Source organism: Taudactylus pleione, unplaced genomic scaffold (genome assembly GCF_031769625.1).
Source record: "Taudactylus pleione unplaced genomic scaffold, aTauple2 ptg000117l, whole genome shotgun sequence".
Classification (NCBI taxonomy): domain Eukaryota; kingdom Metazoa; phylum Chordata; class Amphibia; order Anura; family Myobatrachidae; genus Taudactylus; species Taudactylus pleione.
Window position 1 is genome coordinate 20996784 of NW_028284519.1, and position 16596 is coordinate 21013379.

Consider the following 16596-nt stretch of genomic DNA (forward strand, 5'->3'; position numbering starts at 1 on the left):
GACTGATCAGCAAGCACTCAGGTACTAAGAAACCCCCCCTGCGTGCGCTAGTGAATTGTATCTCACATCAAGCTTTGATACATAGGCCCCCATGTTTCATAATATATACAGTTGCCATCTGTCCCTATAGTCCAAGTAGAGTCAAAGTTTTCTAGGCTTATCCCTTAAATTATTTTTATTTCAGCAAAAAATAACTACTCGGTACAATCCATATATGCTTTCTAAAACTAAAGAGAAGGTCCACTTTCTGATTACTTAACTCTGCTTGATGATATAAACGTGAAAAGCACACAAGGATGTAGTTGGCACACAATGTCTGTGCTCGGAATCCCGAAGTCGGAATTCCAACGGCTGCGATCCTGACGGTGAGTATTAGGGTTAGGCACTAGGGGGGAGGGGGCTTAGGTTAGGCTGCGGAAAAGGAGGGAGCGATTATGGTTAGGCTGTGGGAGGAGAGGGTTAGGCTGCGAGAGGGGAGGGTTAGGGGAAAAGTTAGAATACTTACCTACATGCGTCAGGATTTCCACCATCGGGATTATGCTGCTGTGATTTTGACCTCATTATTAAAAAATAACAGTAGCGCACCTGGAAATGATTTAACTGCTTCCGTGCTAACTATTTAACAAATAGACAGATAATAGTATCAAGTATGAAGGAAGCACTTACCTAAATTGCAAAATAAAACATATGTATTTGTGATCGAATGATTGGACACAATTAGCAACAAATATGTGATTTTGACCTCTGGCATTATTAGCGCCAGGATGGCGTACCCGACCTAGCACACAGACTAGCATGAATAAGCAAGGTATTTGGCAAAGGATGCCGGAGGGCATATACAAGCCAGTAAGCTCGAGTCATCTGAAGGTGGAAAAGTCCTTCCATATTTAACGCTTCAGAGTATTAAAAATGCAAAACAAATACGTATTAACTAAACTCAGCAAACATTATACAGGGGTTATAGTTTTCCAGTGTCCACCTACAGTATACAGCATGATGTCCTTCCATGCAACTGGAAATTATTTTTAAAAAGTTGATAATTGTGTAAAATATACAACATTTAGGTTTAATTCCACTTTAAAACAATTTTCTCATAAAGGGACCTATTTGTCAATATGGGACACACACATTTTGGGTAATATCTGCAAATTTTAAGTATCACCTAGGTGCATGTAAGGGGGGGCACAGCAGCAGATAAGAGAGAAGCCTTTACCCTTTGTCAGAATTGATTGTTTCTTATGTCAGCCAATTGTAGCATAAGCCAAGGTTTGACTTTTCTGTTTGATTAGCCGCACCCTTTATTCATTGTGATGGTTTATAGCCTCAGTGTTTTCAATGACTCACTCTGCAATAAACTTGAGACAAAATCTTAGAGCATTCCAGCATTGTTCAGCTACATGAGAGCGCTGTACACTCAACACGGAATATGGTTCATAAGTGAAACACCCCTTTGGTTACATGCCTTTTTGGTGAGGTTGTGTACAAGTGATGCCCATGCAACAACAGTCTTTTTTCTGTATCTGTGTCTAAATATTGGCAGTGCCTCCACCTGAATCTGTAAAGGCCTCAGGGGTAATGAATGGATCTTCCGCCCACCAGAGATCGATTCAGGAAACCTCTGCGCCAACACCGCTAACCTTTTAGAATAAAGTAAACCAGTATGAACTACGTAATGCTTGTTGCCAAAACCTCAATGTTATATTTATCTTAAATATAGAAAAATTGGTGGCAACCTTTAAGCTGGGTACACAGTAGACAACGTGTGTACCTAGCAATGCCTTAGATGGAGATAAAGTGAACGGAGATAAAGTACCAGTCAATCAGCTCCTAACTGCCATGTCACAGGCGGTGTTTGAAAAATGACAGTTGGTACCTTCTTGTTGTCTGTGTCGTTATTTATTAGTTTAATTTAAGTAAGCTTGGCAAGGTTGTTAAGGGTTAGAAGCAAATAACCAATGTATATCTTAAACCAAGTAGGATTTTTTTTAACCTCTGACATGAAATGATAGATGTATTATCAATAGGATACTGACATATATGAAAAGATCTGTGTGTATCTAATGAAAAAAACATTCACCCCATGACTGGTTCAAACCCCAGCTTCAGTTTTTTTCATTGTTTATTTCTCTGATTCCTGACGTATATTTGATTATGTATAGAACTGTCAACCCTTTTGTGTTGCCCTAAACTAAACCACCAAATCAGTTTTGCTGCTATGCATGATAGGATTTTGATGTAACAAAAATAAGATCCCCAACTCCTTGAAAAACACAACCTAACATGGTGTCACTCAGACCAGATTACTGTGTGACAGCCGAGTTGTGTGGTTTGCACACTACAATAAATTGCAGGGTCTTACGCTTTGCGCTCTTCATCCATCCGGTTGATTTGTCTGCCAACAAATACTCGAATCTTAGATTTCTCCCATCTCTTTTTGTGGCTCAGAAGGTAAGGGATCAGTAGAGTAAGTCCTGCAAGAAAGAGACTTTGTGTAACCACATGACCCCAATAACTGTCCCTTTCTTAAAATATTGACGCTATAGGACATGTAACGGTCACCAGTAGGATGGAGGATAATGTGGAAACCACATAACTGGTTCTTGGATTCTGTGAAGTGTTCAGTTTCTGGACAGAACAAACATTATAGCATGATCTGAGCAAACACTAAGTGAGTCACACTCACCTCCATCATCAAACAGCCAGTAAATATCAATCTTCTTGTTTCCTTGGTTAATCTGGAAAATGGTGCTGGCCTGTTGTTCAGCGGTGACAGCCTCTGGGTCCACTGTAATCAAGCAATTGTACACCTTTTTTTCAATTATAATGTGACCTGTAGACATATGGGAGGTTATTTATAATGAGCTAAATGTCATCTGCTTGGGTGTATTTCTGAGGTTACTGCATGGGTGTGAATGTGTCAGCTCTGTATGACAAAAAAAGGCGGCTTTGGCAGAGGAGAACACAGCTTTGTGGAACAAGATGGCAGCAATAGAGCTCATTGTTATATAAGAAAAACTCTAAGGTGGATATTTTCTTATGTTAGTTTTTTAAATGGGATGCAATCGGCTGCTTTAATACCGGCTGCCTTAATACCGATAGCCGGCTTCCCGACTGCTTTATCCCAGCGTGGGTTAAATGACAGGCGTCTATATCTAGACTTAGGGTTAGGCACCCCCCCAGGGGACTTAGGTTTAGGCAGTGGGGAAGGGGGGGTTAGGTTTAGGCACTTAGAGGGGGGATTAGGGTTAGGCACTTGGGAGGTTAGGGTTAGGCACCCCTAAGGAGGGTTAGGGTTAGGGGGTTAGGTTAGTTTATACTTACCTTAGGGACGATCGGGATTTCCAGTGCTGTCGGGCTTCCGCTACCGGGAACTCTGCATCTGTTGGCCTGCCGCTGCCGGGAATCAAACCGCCAGCCGGCGGTATTTCATAGCGATTCCTTTTAAATAAGTGTTTTGAGGTACTGTGAGGTAACTAGAAGCTTGACAGTGCCAGCAATAGAACCCAGTAATACTGCACTCAGGCTGCAATTATCTGCCCCCCTCTACTGCTGCAGAGCTACATGTGCAGATGATGATGGAGTAACAGAGAAGGAATTGTAGTATCCGTGATACCCATGACTGGTGTACTTACTAATCTCAAACTTACATGTTCCTTGTGGTAGACAGTCCGCTCCATTCTCATCCCCTTCTTTCAGTGTTGGTCCCTCCGTTTTTGAAACACAGGGTTAACTATATAGAGAGGATTATATATATTTGGGTATGGATGACAAAAAGCTTCTGAACATATAGTTCCCATAGATAAAGCCCCATTTACACTCGGATTTCCAACATTATGTTCTCATAAAAGACACACAGGGTTTCATTCATTAAGTCAGTGGTTCCCAAACTTTTTTGAATCACGGCACCCTAGAGTATCAGCATTGTTTTCACGGCACCTTTAAGCCAAAAGTTTGTTATTGAGAGATTCAGATAAAAATTATTAAGTAAATTGTGCTTACCTGCCATCCTTAGGGTCAGTTATGTGGTAGTGCACAAGTCTTTGCGCATCTGTTTGTCCACATATTTACATTACATTGACCAGTAATAATTTGATTTGGTGCTGGACCACTAACCTGAGGCACCCCTGCAAGTGTTCTGAGGCACCCCAGGGTGCCACGGTATACAGTTTTGGAACCACTGCATTAAGTACAAAAATGGCTGAGGGGCATCTGCACAGGCTGCAGGGTGCCGTCCTCTTCCAGACACCCTGCAAGCCACACGCAGGTCATACTTGCCTATTTTGAAAGTCTTCTCTCTGGGAGAAGCTGGGAGAGGAGATGCAGCCAACCACTTCAGGGGGTGGGGTCATACTCTCACATAAGGCCCCGTCATGCCAAAATGATGTTAATCACAGATCACTGGGAAGGGGCCAGAACTAAAATGATGTGTTTTGCATTATCTTAGCTCTGCCCTGCCCTCTCTCTACGGAAAGGCGTTTCCAAGTATTCTCTTCACCCACTTCACTAGGATGTGGGAGGGAGATCCGGTCACTGTTCCAGTACTGCGAAAAGAAATCGTGAGTCTCCTGCACCTTCTGGGATAATAGACAAGTATAATGCAGGTGCCGTGGGGCAACGACGATGCTGTCCCCAGGGCCCTGCGCAATTGCACTGCTTGCACACCCCTAGTTATGGCCCTGGGGCAGCGAATGCCAGCTCTCCTTAGGGAAACTTTGGAGGGAACCAGCTACTAGATATTTCAATTAGCGTTTCACCCCTTATACCCAGGTCAGACCCAGGTTTGTTTCTAGCTTTCACGCTATAAAATACATGAATTTTGCACTAGCTTTGAGGAGATGTTTGAGGCTTGTCCTAAATTTGTTTCATGCATTGTACACTTTTCTGTAGACCTACGTTGGCGCAGGTCATTTAGAAGCGCACAGTAAAAGAGTTGTAAACACACAAAAGTACCACATGTAACAGAGACATGTCCTTTTATTCATTATACATTTAAGCAGGGGCATTTTAAGAGCTGGAGGCCCATGTGCAGCTCCACCCCCCTCCCCCATACCTGGTCTCAGTGACGCCATCTGTGACCATCGCCATGAGTTACGGCGAATCATCAAAGCCCCATGTCATGACTTTATGTATTTTTGTGTGCTCTGGATAAAGTGTGTGTTATTATAATTCTATGTTCCAGGAATGGATACAGTATGGCAAAGCTGGATTGCATAAGCTAATCAGGACTAAAGGGTCAAGTGACACCTGGCCTTTGAAGCCAAAGCTTCCTTAATGTAATGTTTGTTCACACACTAGGGGGCCATGATGCAAGTCCAGTACACAGTCACACTGGCTACTAGAAGAGTCATTTGTAACACTTTATGCTAGCAATCTTCCTATCATAAAATACCTTAAAGGTCCAGGGAGGTATATTAGTGTCAGGTCTTGTAGTTGTGCTAATTTGCATCTACAGAGACCCTGGGAGAACAAAGGACAGTATTTTTTAGCCTGAAAAGGGTGGAGGCTACTGGGGGAGAGCAGGTCATGGAACTATAAGGCTCAGCAGCCCACACTGCTAGTTGTTCACTCTTCCAGAGAGTAGCTGAGAGCTAAGGAGTGCTCCCCATGTCGGTCTGTGGTGGTCTCCCTCCACACAGATCCCCTAATATCTCATCGTAAGATACTTTAGGATTCTGATACTTCATTATTTTCTTTGACCATATGGAAATGAACCTCTATATACCCCTGCCTGTACCTTCTAAAACCCTTCCTATAAACCTCTAAGGATGACGCTAATTTGCGTACGCAGTCATACAATAAATAGAGACTCCAGACTCAGAACATGTGGTTCCGAAGCACAAAGTATTATTCAAGTAAAAGTACAGTCAGTTACACGCTATGATCTGTGTACAATAAGCACAAATAAATCATAAAGTCACAAGATACAGTTGATATACATATGCATGATTATACAATGAGAGACACAGAGTGAGAGACAGAGAGACACAGAGAAAGAGAGACACACAGAGAGACACAGATAGAGAGACACACAGAGAGAGAGAGAGACACACACAGAGAGATACACAGACAGAGAGAGAGACACAGACAGAGAGAGAGAAACACAGAGAGAGAGAGAGAGAGAGAGACAGAGAGAGACACACAGAGAGAGAGAGACACACATAGAGATAGACAGAGAGAGGCACACAGAGAGAGAGGCACACAGAGAGAGAGAGAGACACAATTTAGGCGCAAAAGGAAATTATACAGACCCCAAGTACAGTATACATATGCAGGCGCTTCCGGACCCAGAGATAGGCATCAGCAAGAGACCCCATTCAGCACGAAGACCCAGAACCAGCGTTCGTGCACTCATATTTATACCCCCCCAGAATAAACAGAAGAATAGGGAAGTCTGTTGCTGATATCATTGGTTCCCAGGGGTGAAGCATCTTTTACAGCACATTTAACAGGCTGGTTCAAACAGACTCTCCCTGCCTCTAACAGCTGGGGGTCTTCCTCTTCACGCCTCCTGCAGCATCCTAACAGTTTCTTCTAAAATATACATTTTGTTGCTTGTAGGCTCTGCGATCCATAACTCGGGAATGTATGATGCGATCTCCCCACCGATAACACCGGAATACTGTAAAAAGGATATGCATCAGTACAACTCCAAACATGACTTGTTTAGCATGTATAATACCTTAGTTATCAAATATCTTTATTTTTCAGCATTTAACTAACTGAACCAACTTAAATCATACACTTTAGAGCTTATTGAACCTTATGTGTGAATATGTAATGTGTGGGTATTCGGGGTTTGATATAAGGACGCTAGTTATTAATGGGTGAGATTTGAGTGCATAATTTCTCATACACGAAGTGAACATTCAGCAGTGTGGATTGCTGAGCATTGTAGTTCCATGCCCTCTGTCAGCAGGCCCCCACCTGTCCTGTGTTCAAAGGAAAAAACCTCTTTTGTTCTCCCAGACTCTTGTGTGAACTGTGAATCAAGCTGTGAAGTTGGAGCCATCCTGTCTAGGATTCAGACAAATCCAATTGTGTAGATCAATGCTTGGATTATATTACAATTGCCACAACTATACTTTATCTGCATCCAGGGATTCCCAATTTGTATGTAAAAATACCCATTGTCTATTCTATTTACTCTTAATCAGAAAGCTTGTTCCTCCAGTTGCCCTTGGTAGATTAACAAAAACATTGCCATCTGTTCTTAGCTGCTGAGTTGTAACTTGAAATGACGCTGGTCACAAAATGACCGCTGCACGCTTCAATTTTAAACTGATCTTGTCTCAGCCAGTTATTCAGCTTCGACATCTTTTATCTGAATCAATCTGTGCATTTATTACTGTATGTCTTATTTATTCACATATTTCCCTTGTAATTTAACCCTGGAGATATTTCTCAATAAATTCTAAAACTTTATCAGCGTTATCTCTGTTCTCTAATGAATTCAAGTGCCTGGAGAGGCCCATGCTATATTTGTGTATAAATGTTAGTGTCAGTGAGATTTAAGTGTCTGGCGAACGTAAGAGCGCTATTTTAATACTCTTCATGGTGGCAGCTTAGGTAAAACCCACATTACAACCACCCAGCTACATCAGGTTGGCGTATCTGAGCGTAAGCTGGGCACGGTTTCGTGACACCATCTTTCTGGTGAAATATTCCAAAAGATGGCGCATTCACAGAAGAGAGCAAAGACCCTGGACCAAAGGTTCCAAAAATCGATCCTCAGGGCTCCCCAACTGTCAAGATTTTAAGGATATCCATGCTTGACCACAGGTGACTTAATTAGTACCTCAGTCAATTTGATTTAACCACCTGTGCTCCATCATGGATATCTCTAAATCCTGAACTGTTGGGGTGCCTTGAAGACTGAGTTTGCCCTAGACCTTATCACAGGAAAGATGTTGCACAGGGGAGGCACAACTCCACAAGGACAGCTACAGTGGCCAGTCCCCAGTGGTGGGTGTATGGCACTGCATTTAAGCTATAGATGAGTATAACCCAGATAACATTGTAACAGTAAAAGATCTATAGTGGTGGGAGTTTAGATGTTGATGTGCTGTTTACACATTTACACAGTGCACCTCTTCCGATTTCCCTGCCTCCCTGAGGGCCTGATTCAGAGCCGGACGCTATTTGCGCTCGCTCGTTCAGAAAAAGGGGCCGGCTATTTAAATTGAGCGCTCGCTCTTTGCGGTCTGTTGACGCCTCTATGTCTGAGCGAACGAAATACGCGCTTGCTATTTTGTAAAGACGCCCCCTGGCCGCTCGCATCCTACGTCATCTCCGCTATTTATTTGATTAATCGAGTACATCGAAAGGCGTCTGAATTGCTCGCAGTGCTTGTGGTTGGATTTTCTTACCGCAATCATGCGAACAGTTCAGGCTAAGAAACAACCAAGTGACGTGGTCGATGACGCTGCTTTGTAAATTATGCACACCCTTAAAACGCCCGTTTTGACCATTTGGCACGCCTGCGTTCGGATCTCCACTCCCCGTTTTCAAGCACCTTCCCCTGTTACCACCCACAAACGCCTCATCCTGTCACTCAAATTAGCAGGCACTCGCTATTTTGCGAGTGCTCGATTTCCGACCGCAATGACTGGTTGGCGCATGCGCATTACGACCAATACGCATGCGCAGTTGTGCGAACATCGCTCGGAGCGAACGAGCGGCCGCTTACGAGCGGCTCTGAATCAGGCCCTGAGTCCCTACACACCTAGGTGCACTTTTAGTCTGCAGAAGCATCACCAAACACTGGTGTACACAGTGCACTTCTCAATGTCAACAGATGTCAAAGTGTACTTACTATGAGCCTGCATGACACGGGATACATTGAGACCATCTTTCATCCTAAGCACACACAGGCCATAGTTAAAGTCAAATACATCACTGTACAAAGAAAACAGTATTTTGTTTACTTGATTAGAAGCAATTTTCAAGTCTGGGTGACTATAGTACAGGTGAAAACATAATTAATAGGTGGGGGGTGTCACGACCAGCCGGCCAATTCTTCAGATACCTCAATCTGAGAATCGCCACCAGTGACTTATGGTTACCTCAGCACGTGCGGTTACTCTAACACGTTTCTGCCACCACCAACGAAGTTAACGGGAGTCGTTAGGTTCTCCCCTTAAATCTCAATATGCACACTCACTTACATATAGGTACGTAGCTTTGACCTCACAGGCTCGTGAATTCGACAAGAACACGTAGAATACACTGGATTAAGAATGTTTAATCCGAAAAATATTTCCAAGGTTATTGATTACAGAAAAAGATAGTACAAATATGGACAATACAAATATATCACAAATAGGTTTCAGAAAATAAAAGGAATTAAAAATGAAAAAAAACCCAGAGTCTTTACATCTAGACTCCGTCGTGAAGGAGACACAGGAGCATTGGATTCCGGTCAGTCGTCAGGACTCTCCTTGGGCACAAGAACACTTATCACTGAGGGAGATGCATAGTTATACTCTCACAGCTGCACTAGCCCCCACCTTTGGGTTTTTAACGCTTTCTTTGCTGGACACTGGGCATTAAGAAATCAGTCACACCCTTCCATATTGTCTATAGGAAGTAGGGGGTCTTGAAACAGTGTGGAGGGGTCTTTAGAAACCAATAAGCAGGTAACATACCCTACATTCCTGTCATCTCCATCCTAAAGGATTTTATATCCCATGACCTGGCTTGACCAGGTCTGACCATCTGCATTAAGGATGTATCTTTCCCCAAACTTTATGGCCTGTAGAGATAAGAGATGGTTATCTAGATGCCTGGTTCCAGGAAGACAAATCTCCTCCAAGCTTTGTATTCCTACAGGTCAAATACAGGACACTGCCTAGAAACCATGATACACACATTTATATATACATTTACATGGCATCATTCCTGGCGATTATTCTTGAGATAAATGCCACAGGGGGGTTCCGTAGATATATATATATATATATATACATATAGAGAGAGAGACAAATAGTGGTATATGGCGCTAGTCCTTTAAAAAGTCTTATAAAGTCCTTAAAATAAATCAAAGCACTCCAGCTCTTCAGAGTGGCAGCTCCTTCTCCCAGATACTGTAGTTCCAACAGTTGAAATCTAAAAAACACAAAATGGAAAGGGAGCGCCTCCTAGTGCAATCTCATATGGACTTAGGTACCCTTCACCAGTAAAAATCACCTATGTGATGGAGGTGTACCTTCAGCGGTGGAATTTAACCACAAATGAATCAGCATAAAACACACCGGTGTAGTCAGCACTTCACTTTCTTATTCAGAGCAGGGTTGCTCAATTTCATAAAAGTACCATCCGTAATGACATGCAATAAATAGTATAAACAGAGAAAGGACCATAGTGTAATCCAATAACACAATAAAATATTAATGCACACATAAGGTAAAGTAAAAATGCCCATACATAATAAAATCATTCTATTAGCTTATCTATAATGTCAGTAGTCGCTTAGCAGGATCCCTGGGCAGAAGATATCACCAAGCATAGATAACCTCAACGCGTTTCGTCCAAAATTCATATACAGGACTTCATCAGGAGGATAACAAACAATCATAACCATGCTCCTTATATACCCTAAAACATCCCTTAATTAATGGCCGTGAGTACCACCATTCTATAACCGGAAATGTGTTCCAATAACCCAGAAATGGGCTGGAAATGCGTTCCACACACCTGGAAGTGGTTTCTCTAAAAGTCCATTTTAGGACTCATAGTAGTATTAATAAATGTTCCCTATCATGAGCGTTTCGCCCGCTCAGAGCTCACCGGCATGCTGGATAAGCTGACTAGGTCACAGTGCCCTCAGCTCCAACTGCCGCGTGTAACTCCGGCGGACTCCGCTCGTGAATGACGGTGGCCATTTTGTTGTAGATCAACCTCTAGCAATCCCTCTAGCGTTTGGCAATCGCCATTTTGCCATAGTCCGCACAAACACATACATGATAAGAAGGGTGCAACCTATAATATCCAATACCAGAGGCATTTTAGTAAATATTAAGGGGCATAATTCAATAATAATACATAAACCAATATATTAAAAAACTATTAAGGATCATAAAACTTCCCATAAATAACAACGGTAAGTAATTCAGGAGATTAATAATGAAAATATAGGAAAATATACATATGAATATATGTATATATATATATATATATATATATATAATAACTATATAATTATAAAAAATAGGACCAGACGTAAAATTTAATATAATAGCAGCAATGGAGAATAATATAATAAAACATGTAAAAGCTATATATTAAAACTGTATATTAAAACACCATGTTATTAAAAGGTCAATAATTATATGTAATTTAGAACCTAAAACAAACCATAAAAAAGCCTAAAAGAATATATAGCAGTAATAATAATATAAAAATTAAAAATTAAAGCCAGTATTTAAGTCTAAAAATGGAGCAATTTCATAATTGTCATTAAGACCATTGGGGACCATAGTATTCAATGAATATATCCAATACATCTCACGTCTAGATAATTTATTATCTAAATTACCTCCTCGTTCCCCAGTGGTGACATGCTCTATGGCCTTAAATTTAAAACCATTTAATTCAGAATTATGGAATAGTTTAAAGTGCCTGGGGACATTTTGATTATCTAATTTATTTTTTATACTCCGTACATATTCCTGAATCCGCATTTTCAATGGTCGTTTTGTTTTGCCAACATACTTCAACATGTAAATTTACATTCCAACATGTAAATCACCCACGTTGTTAAGCAATTTATAAACTCATAAATCGGAAATTTTTTTGAGTCATCAAAATTCGTAAAACACTTGTTGTTAGGATGGGTGTATTTGCAGATAATACAATGTCCACACTTGAAAAAACCTTTTCTCTGGTTCTCCCAAGGGTTCACATTTCTATTTGTTATGACCTTTAACTGGCTTGGAGCAAGTATAGTTTTCAAATTTTTGGCCTTTTTTAAAAACAACTTTGGGTCTATCAGGTAGGACGGTATTTAATATGCCATCCATTTTTAAAATGTCTGTGTTTGGTCAGGGTTTTACGTATCCATTTTTCATCTCTATTGTAGGTAGTAATGAAAAGAACCTAATTTCCTTTATTTTCAATTTTTTCTTTATATTTTAACAAGTCTGATCTATTAATATTCTTTGTTCTAGGGATAGACTCACTCAACAGATCATTAGGGTATCCCCTTTCTTTGAATCTGCCAGAATAGAGTTGTACTTGCTCATCACATTTCTCTTGTTCACTACAATTCCGATTAACTCTACAAAATTGAGAAAAAGGTATATTCGTTTTCCATTTGGATGCATGACCACTTTTGAAATGAACATAAGAATTGGTGTCAACAGTCTTGATGAAACTTTTAGTTTGAATAACATTATTAGTGCTGGTTAGAACTAAATCCAGATATTCCACCTGGTGATCATCAAAGTTATACATATTCTCATCAATATACTTCATAAAGTTTTCAAATGTCGACTTAGGACCCTTCCATACAATTAAAATATCATCAATATAACGTTGATATAGGATGATATGGGTCCTAAAAATATTCTCCCCATAAATAAACATATTCTCCCAGCTTCCCATATGCAGATTGGCAAAACTGGGTGCAAAAGTGGTTCCCATTGCCGTCCCACATATATGAAGGTAAAAATCGTTTAAAAATGTAAAATAATTGTTTCAATATAAAATCGATTAAAATGCAAATAACATTTTTTTATGCAATTCACTCAAATCTGGATCTTCCAATAAGAATTCCCTACATGATTCTATACCTTTAATGTGATCAATTGATGTATATAATGATTGTACATCAGTAGTGACCCAGTGATAATCCTCCTTCCATGCAAAATTCTCTAAAATTTGTAGTATTGCTGTGGTATCCTTTGTATAGGATTTCAATTTATGTACATACTTTTTTAAAAATATTTCTACATATTCAGAAATATGTGCTGTCAGGGAGTTAATGCCGGCCACTATTGGTCTCCCAGGAGGATTATCCAAACTCTTATGTATCTTGGGAAGAAAATAGAAAATAGGTATCACCGAGGGGTCCGTGTCTAATTTTTTATATGATGTAGCATCATTTAGTAATCTAAATCCTTCAGTCTCGTATTCCCTTGCAATATGGTTTGTTCAGGTTCAAAGTTGAGAGAGATATCTCACTCTATTCCCAAGTCTGAATCATGCCCTTAGTCAGCTGTTTAGGGACACATTTCTATAAGATGTGACCCTTAACATTTACACCTGGCTTAAGATGAGATGAAAGCTGAATAGGCTTAAGGATATATGAGTCCTTCGTTTTTTGTAATTGGTTAGAATCTGGTCAACTGTTGCAATGTAGAGTAGTTTGGGGTTTTTAACTGGTTGGTTGGTTCTGACCATGTGTGAGATATTGGGAGTGGCAACTTTCTTTCTGAACAGTGTTTGTCCCTCGGTACCATCCTGGACAGTGACTGTTTATTTTCTGTTTATTTTCTCCTTGTCTGTTTGTTCACTGTTACTTTTCTTTCACTTTCTCTTTTTATTCTTTCTATCTTTCTTTCTCCTTGCCTCATTTTATATTTCACTCCCCCCTCATGCCTTGCCCTAAGCGCTATGCTCCCCGTCCGTATTGATCCATGTAACCCCCTCGCAGCTCCCGGGGGCTGCCCGCCTCTGCCTCCCTGCCTTTTTTGTTCCAGTCCGGAGCTTTCACTCTGGCCTGGAGCCCGGCCATGCCCCCCACCGCGTGTACATCCTTTCCTCAGTCCCTGCCAGGCAAGCAGTCCCTGTCTCCTGTGGGGACACCGCTCATCCCCTGTGCATTCACCAGCTACTTTCTATTTGCTCCCTACCGATGGTGGCCATGGGTCCCTCTAGCGGCGCTTCGCCGGCGGTGCCTGCACCCACCAGTGGCCCTCCTGCCTCATCTGCCGGGTGCCCCCCCATTGTTTTGTACTAGGCTGCGGGGTTCCTGACTCCATACCCCCTGTCGTGCCCCCCCCAGGGTTGCCTAAGCCACCACGGCCATCTTTTCTCCTAGCCCCACCCCCTTCCCTGTGTTTTCAGCCTTTTACCTGTCTATGCAGCAGGGCCTTGCTACTGGGGGATTGAATTTTACACCCCTCCTTTTGTGCCTGGTTGGGGTCCAGTTTCCCCTCTCTCTCCCCAGGCTCCTTCAGTGCCTGCCATTCTCCATCGCAAACCTGTTTAATCTCTCTCCGCTTTCCCTTTTATCCCATAGTCTTTCTCTGCCCGCCCTCTTCTTTTGCCCTCACAGTCTCGCCCTCCCAAGGTTTTTCTCCTGTTTACCCCCTTCTTTCCCCCCCCCCCCTTTTTCTTGGCCAAGGTGCTCATCCCATTTTCCTTTTCTTGCCCGGGGCTCAGTTCCCTTATTGGCAACCTTCTTTGCCTCAAACTTACCCTTTCTCTCCTTACCCTGTGCAATTTTTCCCTGGTTTTCACCTCCCACCCTGTCTTGGCCGCAGCAGTTCATGGCACAGGTAGGGCGATTCCGCACCCACCATTGCGTTCTCCTCCATGGAGTGTTTTTGGCCACCCCCTTCTCCAGCTGCTCCTTCTCCTCCTGTTCCTGCCCTTTCCCCAGCTCCAGTTTCAGGTCCCTCATCTGAGGTGTCCCATGATGTACCCTTATTTGCGTCTCAACGTAGTGTTTCGCCTAGTGTTCCCACGATGATGTCGGCCGGTGTTGTGGTCTCCAGTGGAAGCACTGTAGCAGGTACTTTGTTATGTGATACTGACTCTTAGGGGCCTAGTGGTAGTAGCTCATCATCAGGGTCGCCTGGCGCATTACATGTGGTCACCACCCCCCTGAATTTGTGTTCGTACAGAGAGCTCTCCCATGTGGTATGACAGAAAGTGTTTGCTTAGTGGCTTTGGGCCATATGTCTGGCCCTTTTCTCCCTTTTCAGGACCTCTGCATTTTCCATCTCGGTGTTGTTCCTGAGAAGGTCCAGGGCCAATTTCATTTATCCAGCATTTGTCGTGTCCTCCTGGGAGCTCTATGAACGATGCAATCCCCCACTTGCTTTGCCTGATTCAGTATCAGTTATTCGATAGGCTATGACAACGGGTTTGGTCATGGGGTTTTTTAGGGCAAAATTGGTTGTTGAATCCACTTTTCACCTGCTGCCTTTGCACCCTGAGTTACCACGTTTTATGGATTTTCAGTTAGATGGACAATTTTTGTGGACAGGTGCCTCCCCTTGGGCTGCGCTATCTCGTGTGAGTATTTTGAACAGTTTAACTCTTTCTTACATTGGTGTATCCAGGCTGGTATGGGCCATGTGGGAATTGCACATTATTGGGATGACTTTTTGTTCGTCGGGCCATCAGATGGCGCAGTTTGTGGGGAGGATTTATTTTCTGCGCAGGTCGCTTTTCCGGGACTCAGATTGCCGGTTGCCTTGGACAAAACGGAAGGCCTGACTTCCTCTTGTCTTACCTTGGAATTGAAGTGGATACAGTTGATGGGTGCTGCCGGTTGACGGCTGATAAAGTGCAGCGGTTTGCTAGGGCAGAGTCAGTGTTGTTTGGCTTCCTGGCGGTTTAAATTGCGTCAGGGCAGTCAGTCCTAGGTTGCATTTAATATTGCTTGCTGGACTATTCCGATGGGGCTGTTTTTTTCTGTAAGATAGAGCGTGCTGTTGCGGGGGTCTCCAACCCGCATTTCAGTGCTCACTTATTCAGGGAAATTTTTGGTTTATTTTACGTGAATGGGCTTCAATTTTGGTTGATTTTAATTTGGAGTTGATTGGCCCTTGCAGCCGGTTGACAATGCCAAGTTGCAGTTGTTCACCGATGCTGCTGGTTCAACTGAATTCAGAGCGTTCTTTCAAGGGGACTGGTGCGCTGCTCCATGGCCTGTGTCATGGATATCATGTGGCTTTCAGACCAACCTGCTGTTATTGGAACTTTTTCCAATAAATAGTGGCTGCTGATTTGTGGCTGTTGTCTGACAGGAATTCATTTTTGGTGTGACAGCCTGGGAGTAGCGCACACTATTAATAATCAGCGTTCCTCTTCTCCTATGGCGCTGCGTCTGTTGAGGTCCTTGGTTTTGCAGGCGATTATTATTTTAGGGTGCGACACGTGCCAGATATTGAGAATGGGATAGTGGATTCCCTATCCCATTTTCAATTTAATAGGCTTTGGATGTTGGCCCCTAAGGCCAATCTGATTGGGGTGACTTGTCGGTCTTCTGTCTGGCAGATTGTCGAGTTGAACTAGTTGGTCTGGCCTGGGGTTCCCGTGCTCAGCCTACTTTGCGGGGTTTACAAGGCAGCATGACGCAACTGGGAGACTTATCAGGTTAAGTTTCTTTCTGCGGGTGAGTCGTTGGATCAGCACTTGGTTGAGTTTGTGTGGGGCCATTATCAGAGGGGCCGATCTAAGGCGGCCATCGCTTCCGCCCTAGCGGGTATTGCTTTTTCTCTCGCCTTCATGGCGGTCACCACCCCCACAGAGTTGTTTTGTGCTGTCTGAGCCCCTTAAGGGTTGGACTATAGACAGCTCCATTGTAGGCGATTTTCACTGCCCAGTTGATGTGGCACTGCTGCGTCTGGTAGGGGTGGTTTCATT

At 42.7% G+C, this 16596-nt stretch overlaps 1 protein-coding gene across 1 annotated transcript in view; it reads right to left on the minus strand.

Moving 5' to 3' along the window:
* Window positions 1-2355: 2355 nt before the first annotated feature.
* Window positions 2356-16596, minus strand: part of LOC148524696 (solute carrier family 12 member 3-like) — an 80230-nt gene continuing 65989 nt past the window's right edge. Inside the window, exons 11-15 of the mRNA XM_088471935.1 lie at window positions 8813-8895; window positions 6543-6619; window positions 3648-3705; window positions 2684-2830; window positions 2356-2471 (exon numbers count right to left, since the gene is read on the minus strand). Coding sequence (XP_088328061.1) covers window positions 2356-2471; window positions 2684-2830; window positions 3648-3705; window positions 6543-6619; window positions 8813-8895 — 481 coding nt within the window. The remainder of the gene's footprint in view (window positions 2472-2683; window positions 2831-3647; window positions 3706-6542; window positions 6620-8812; window positions 8896-16596) is intronic.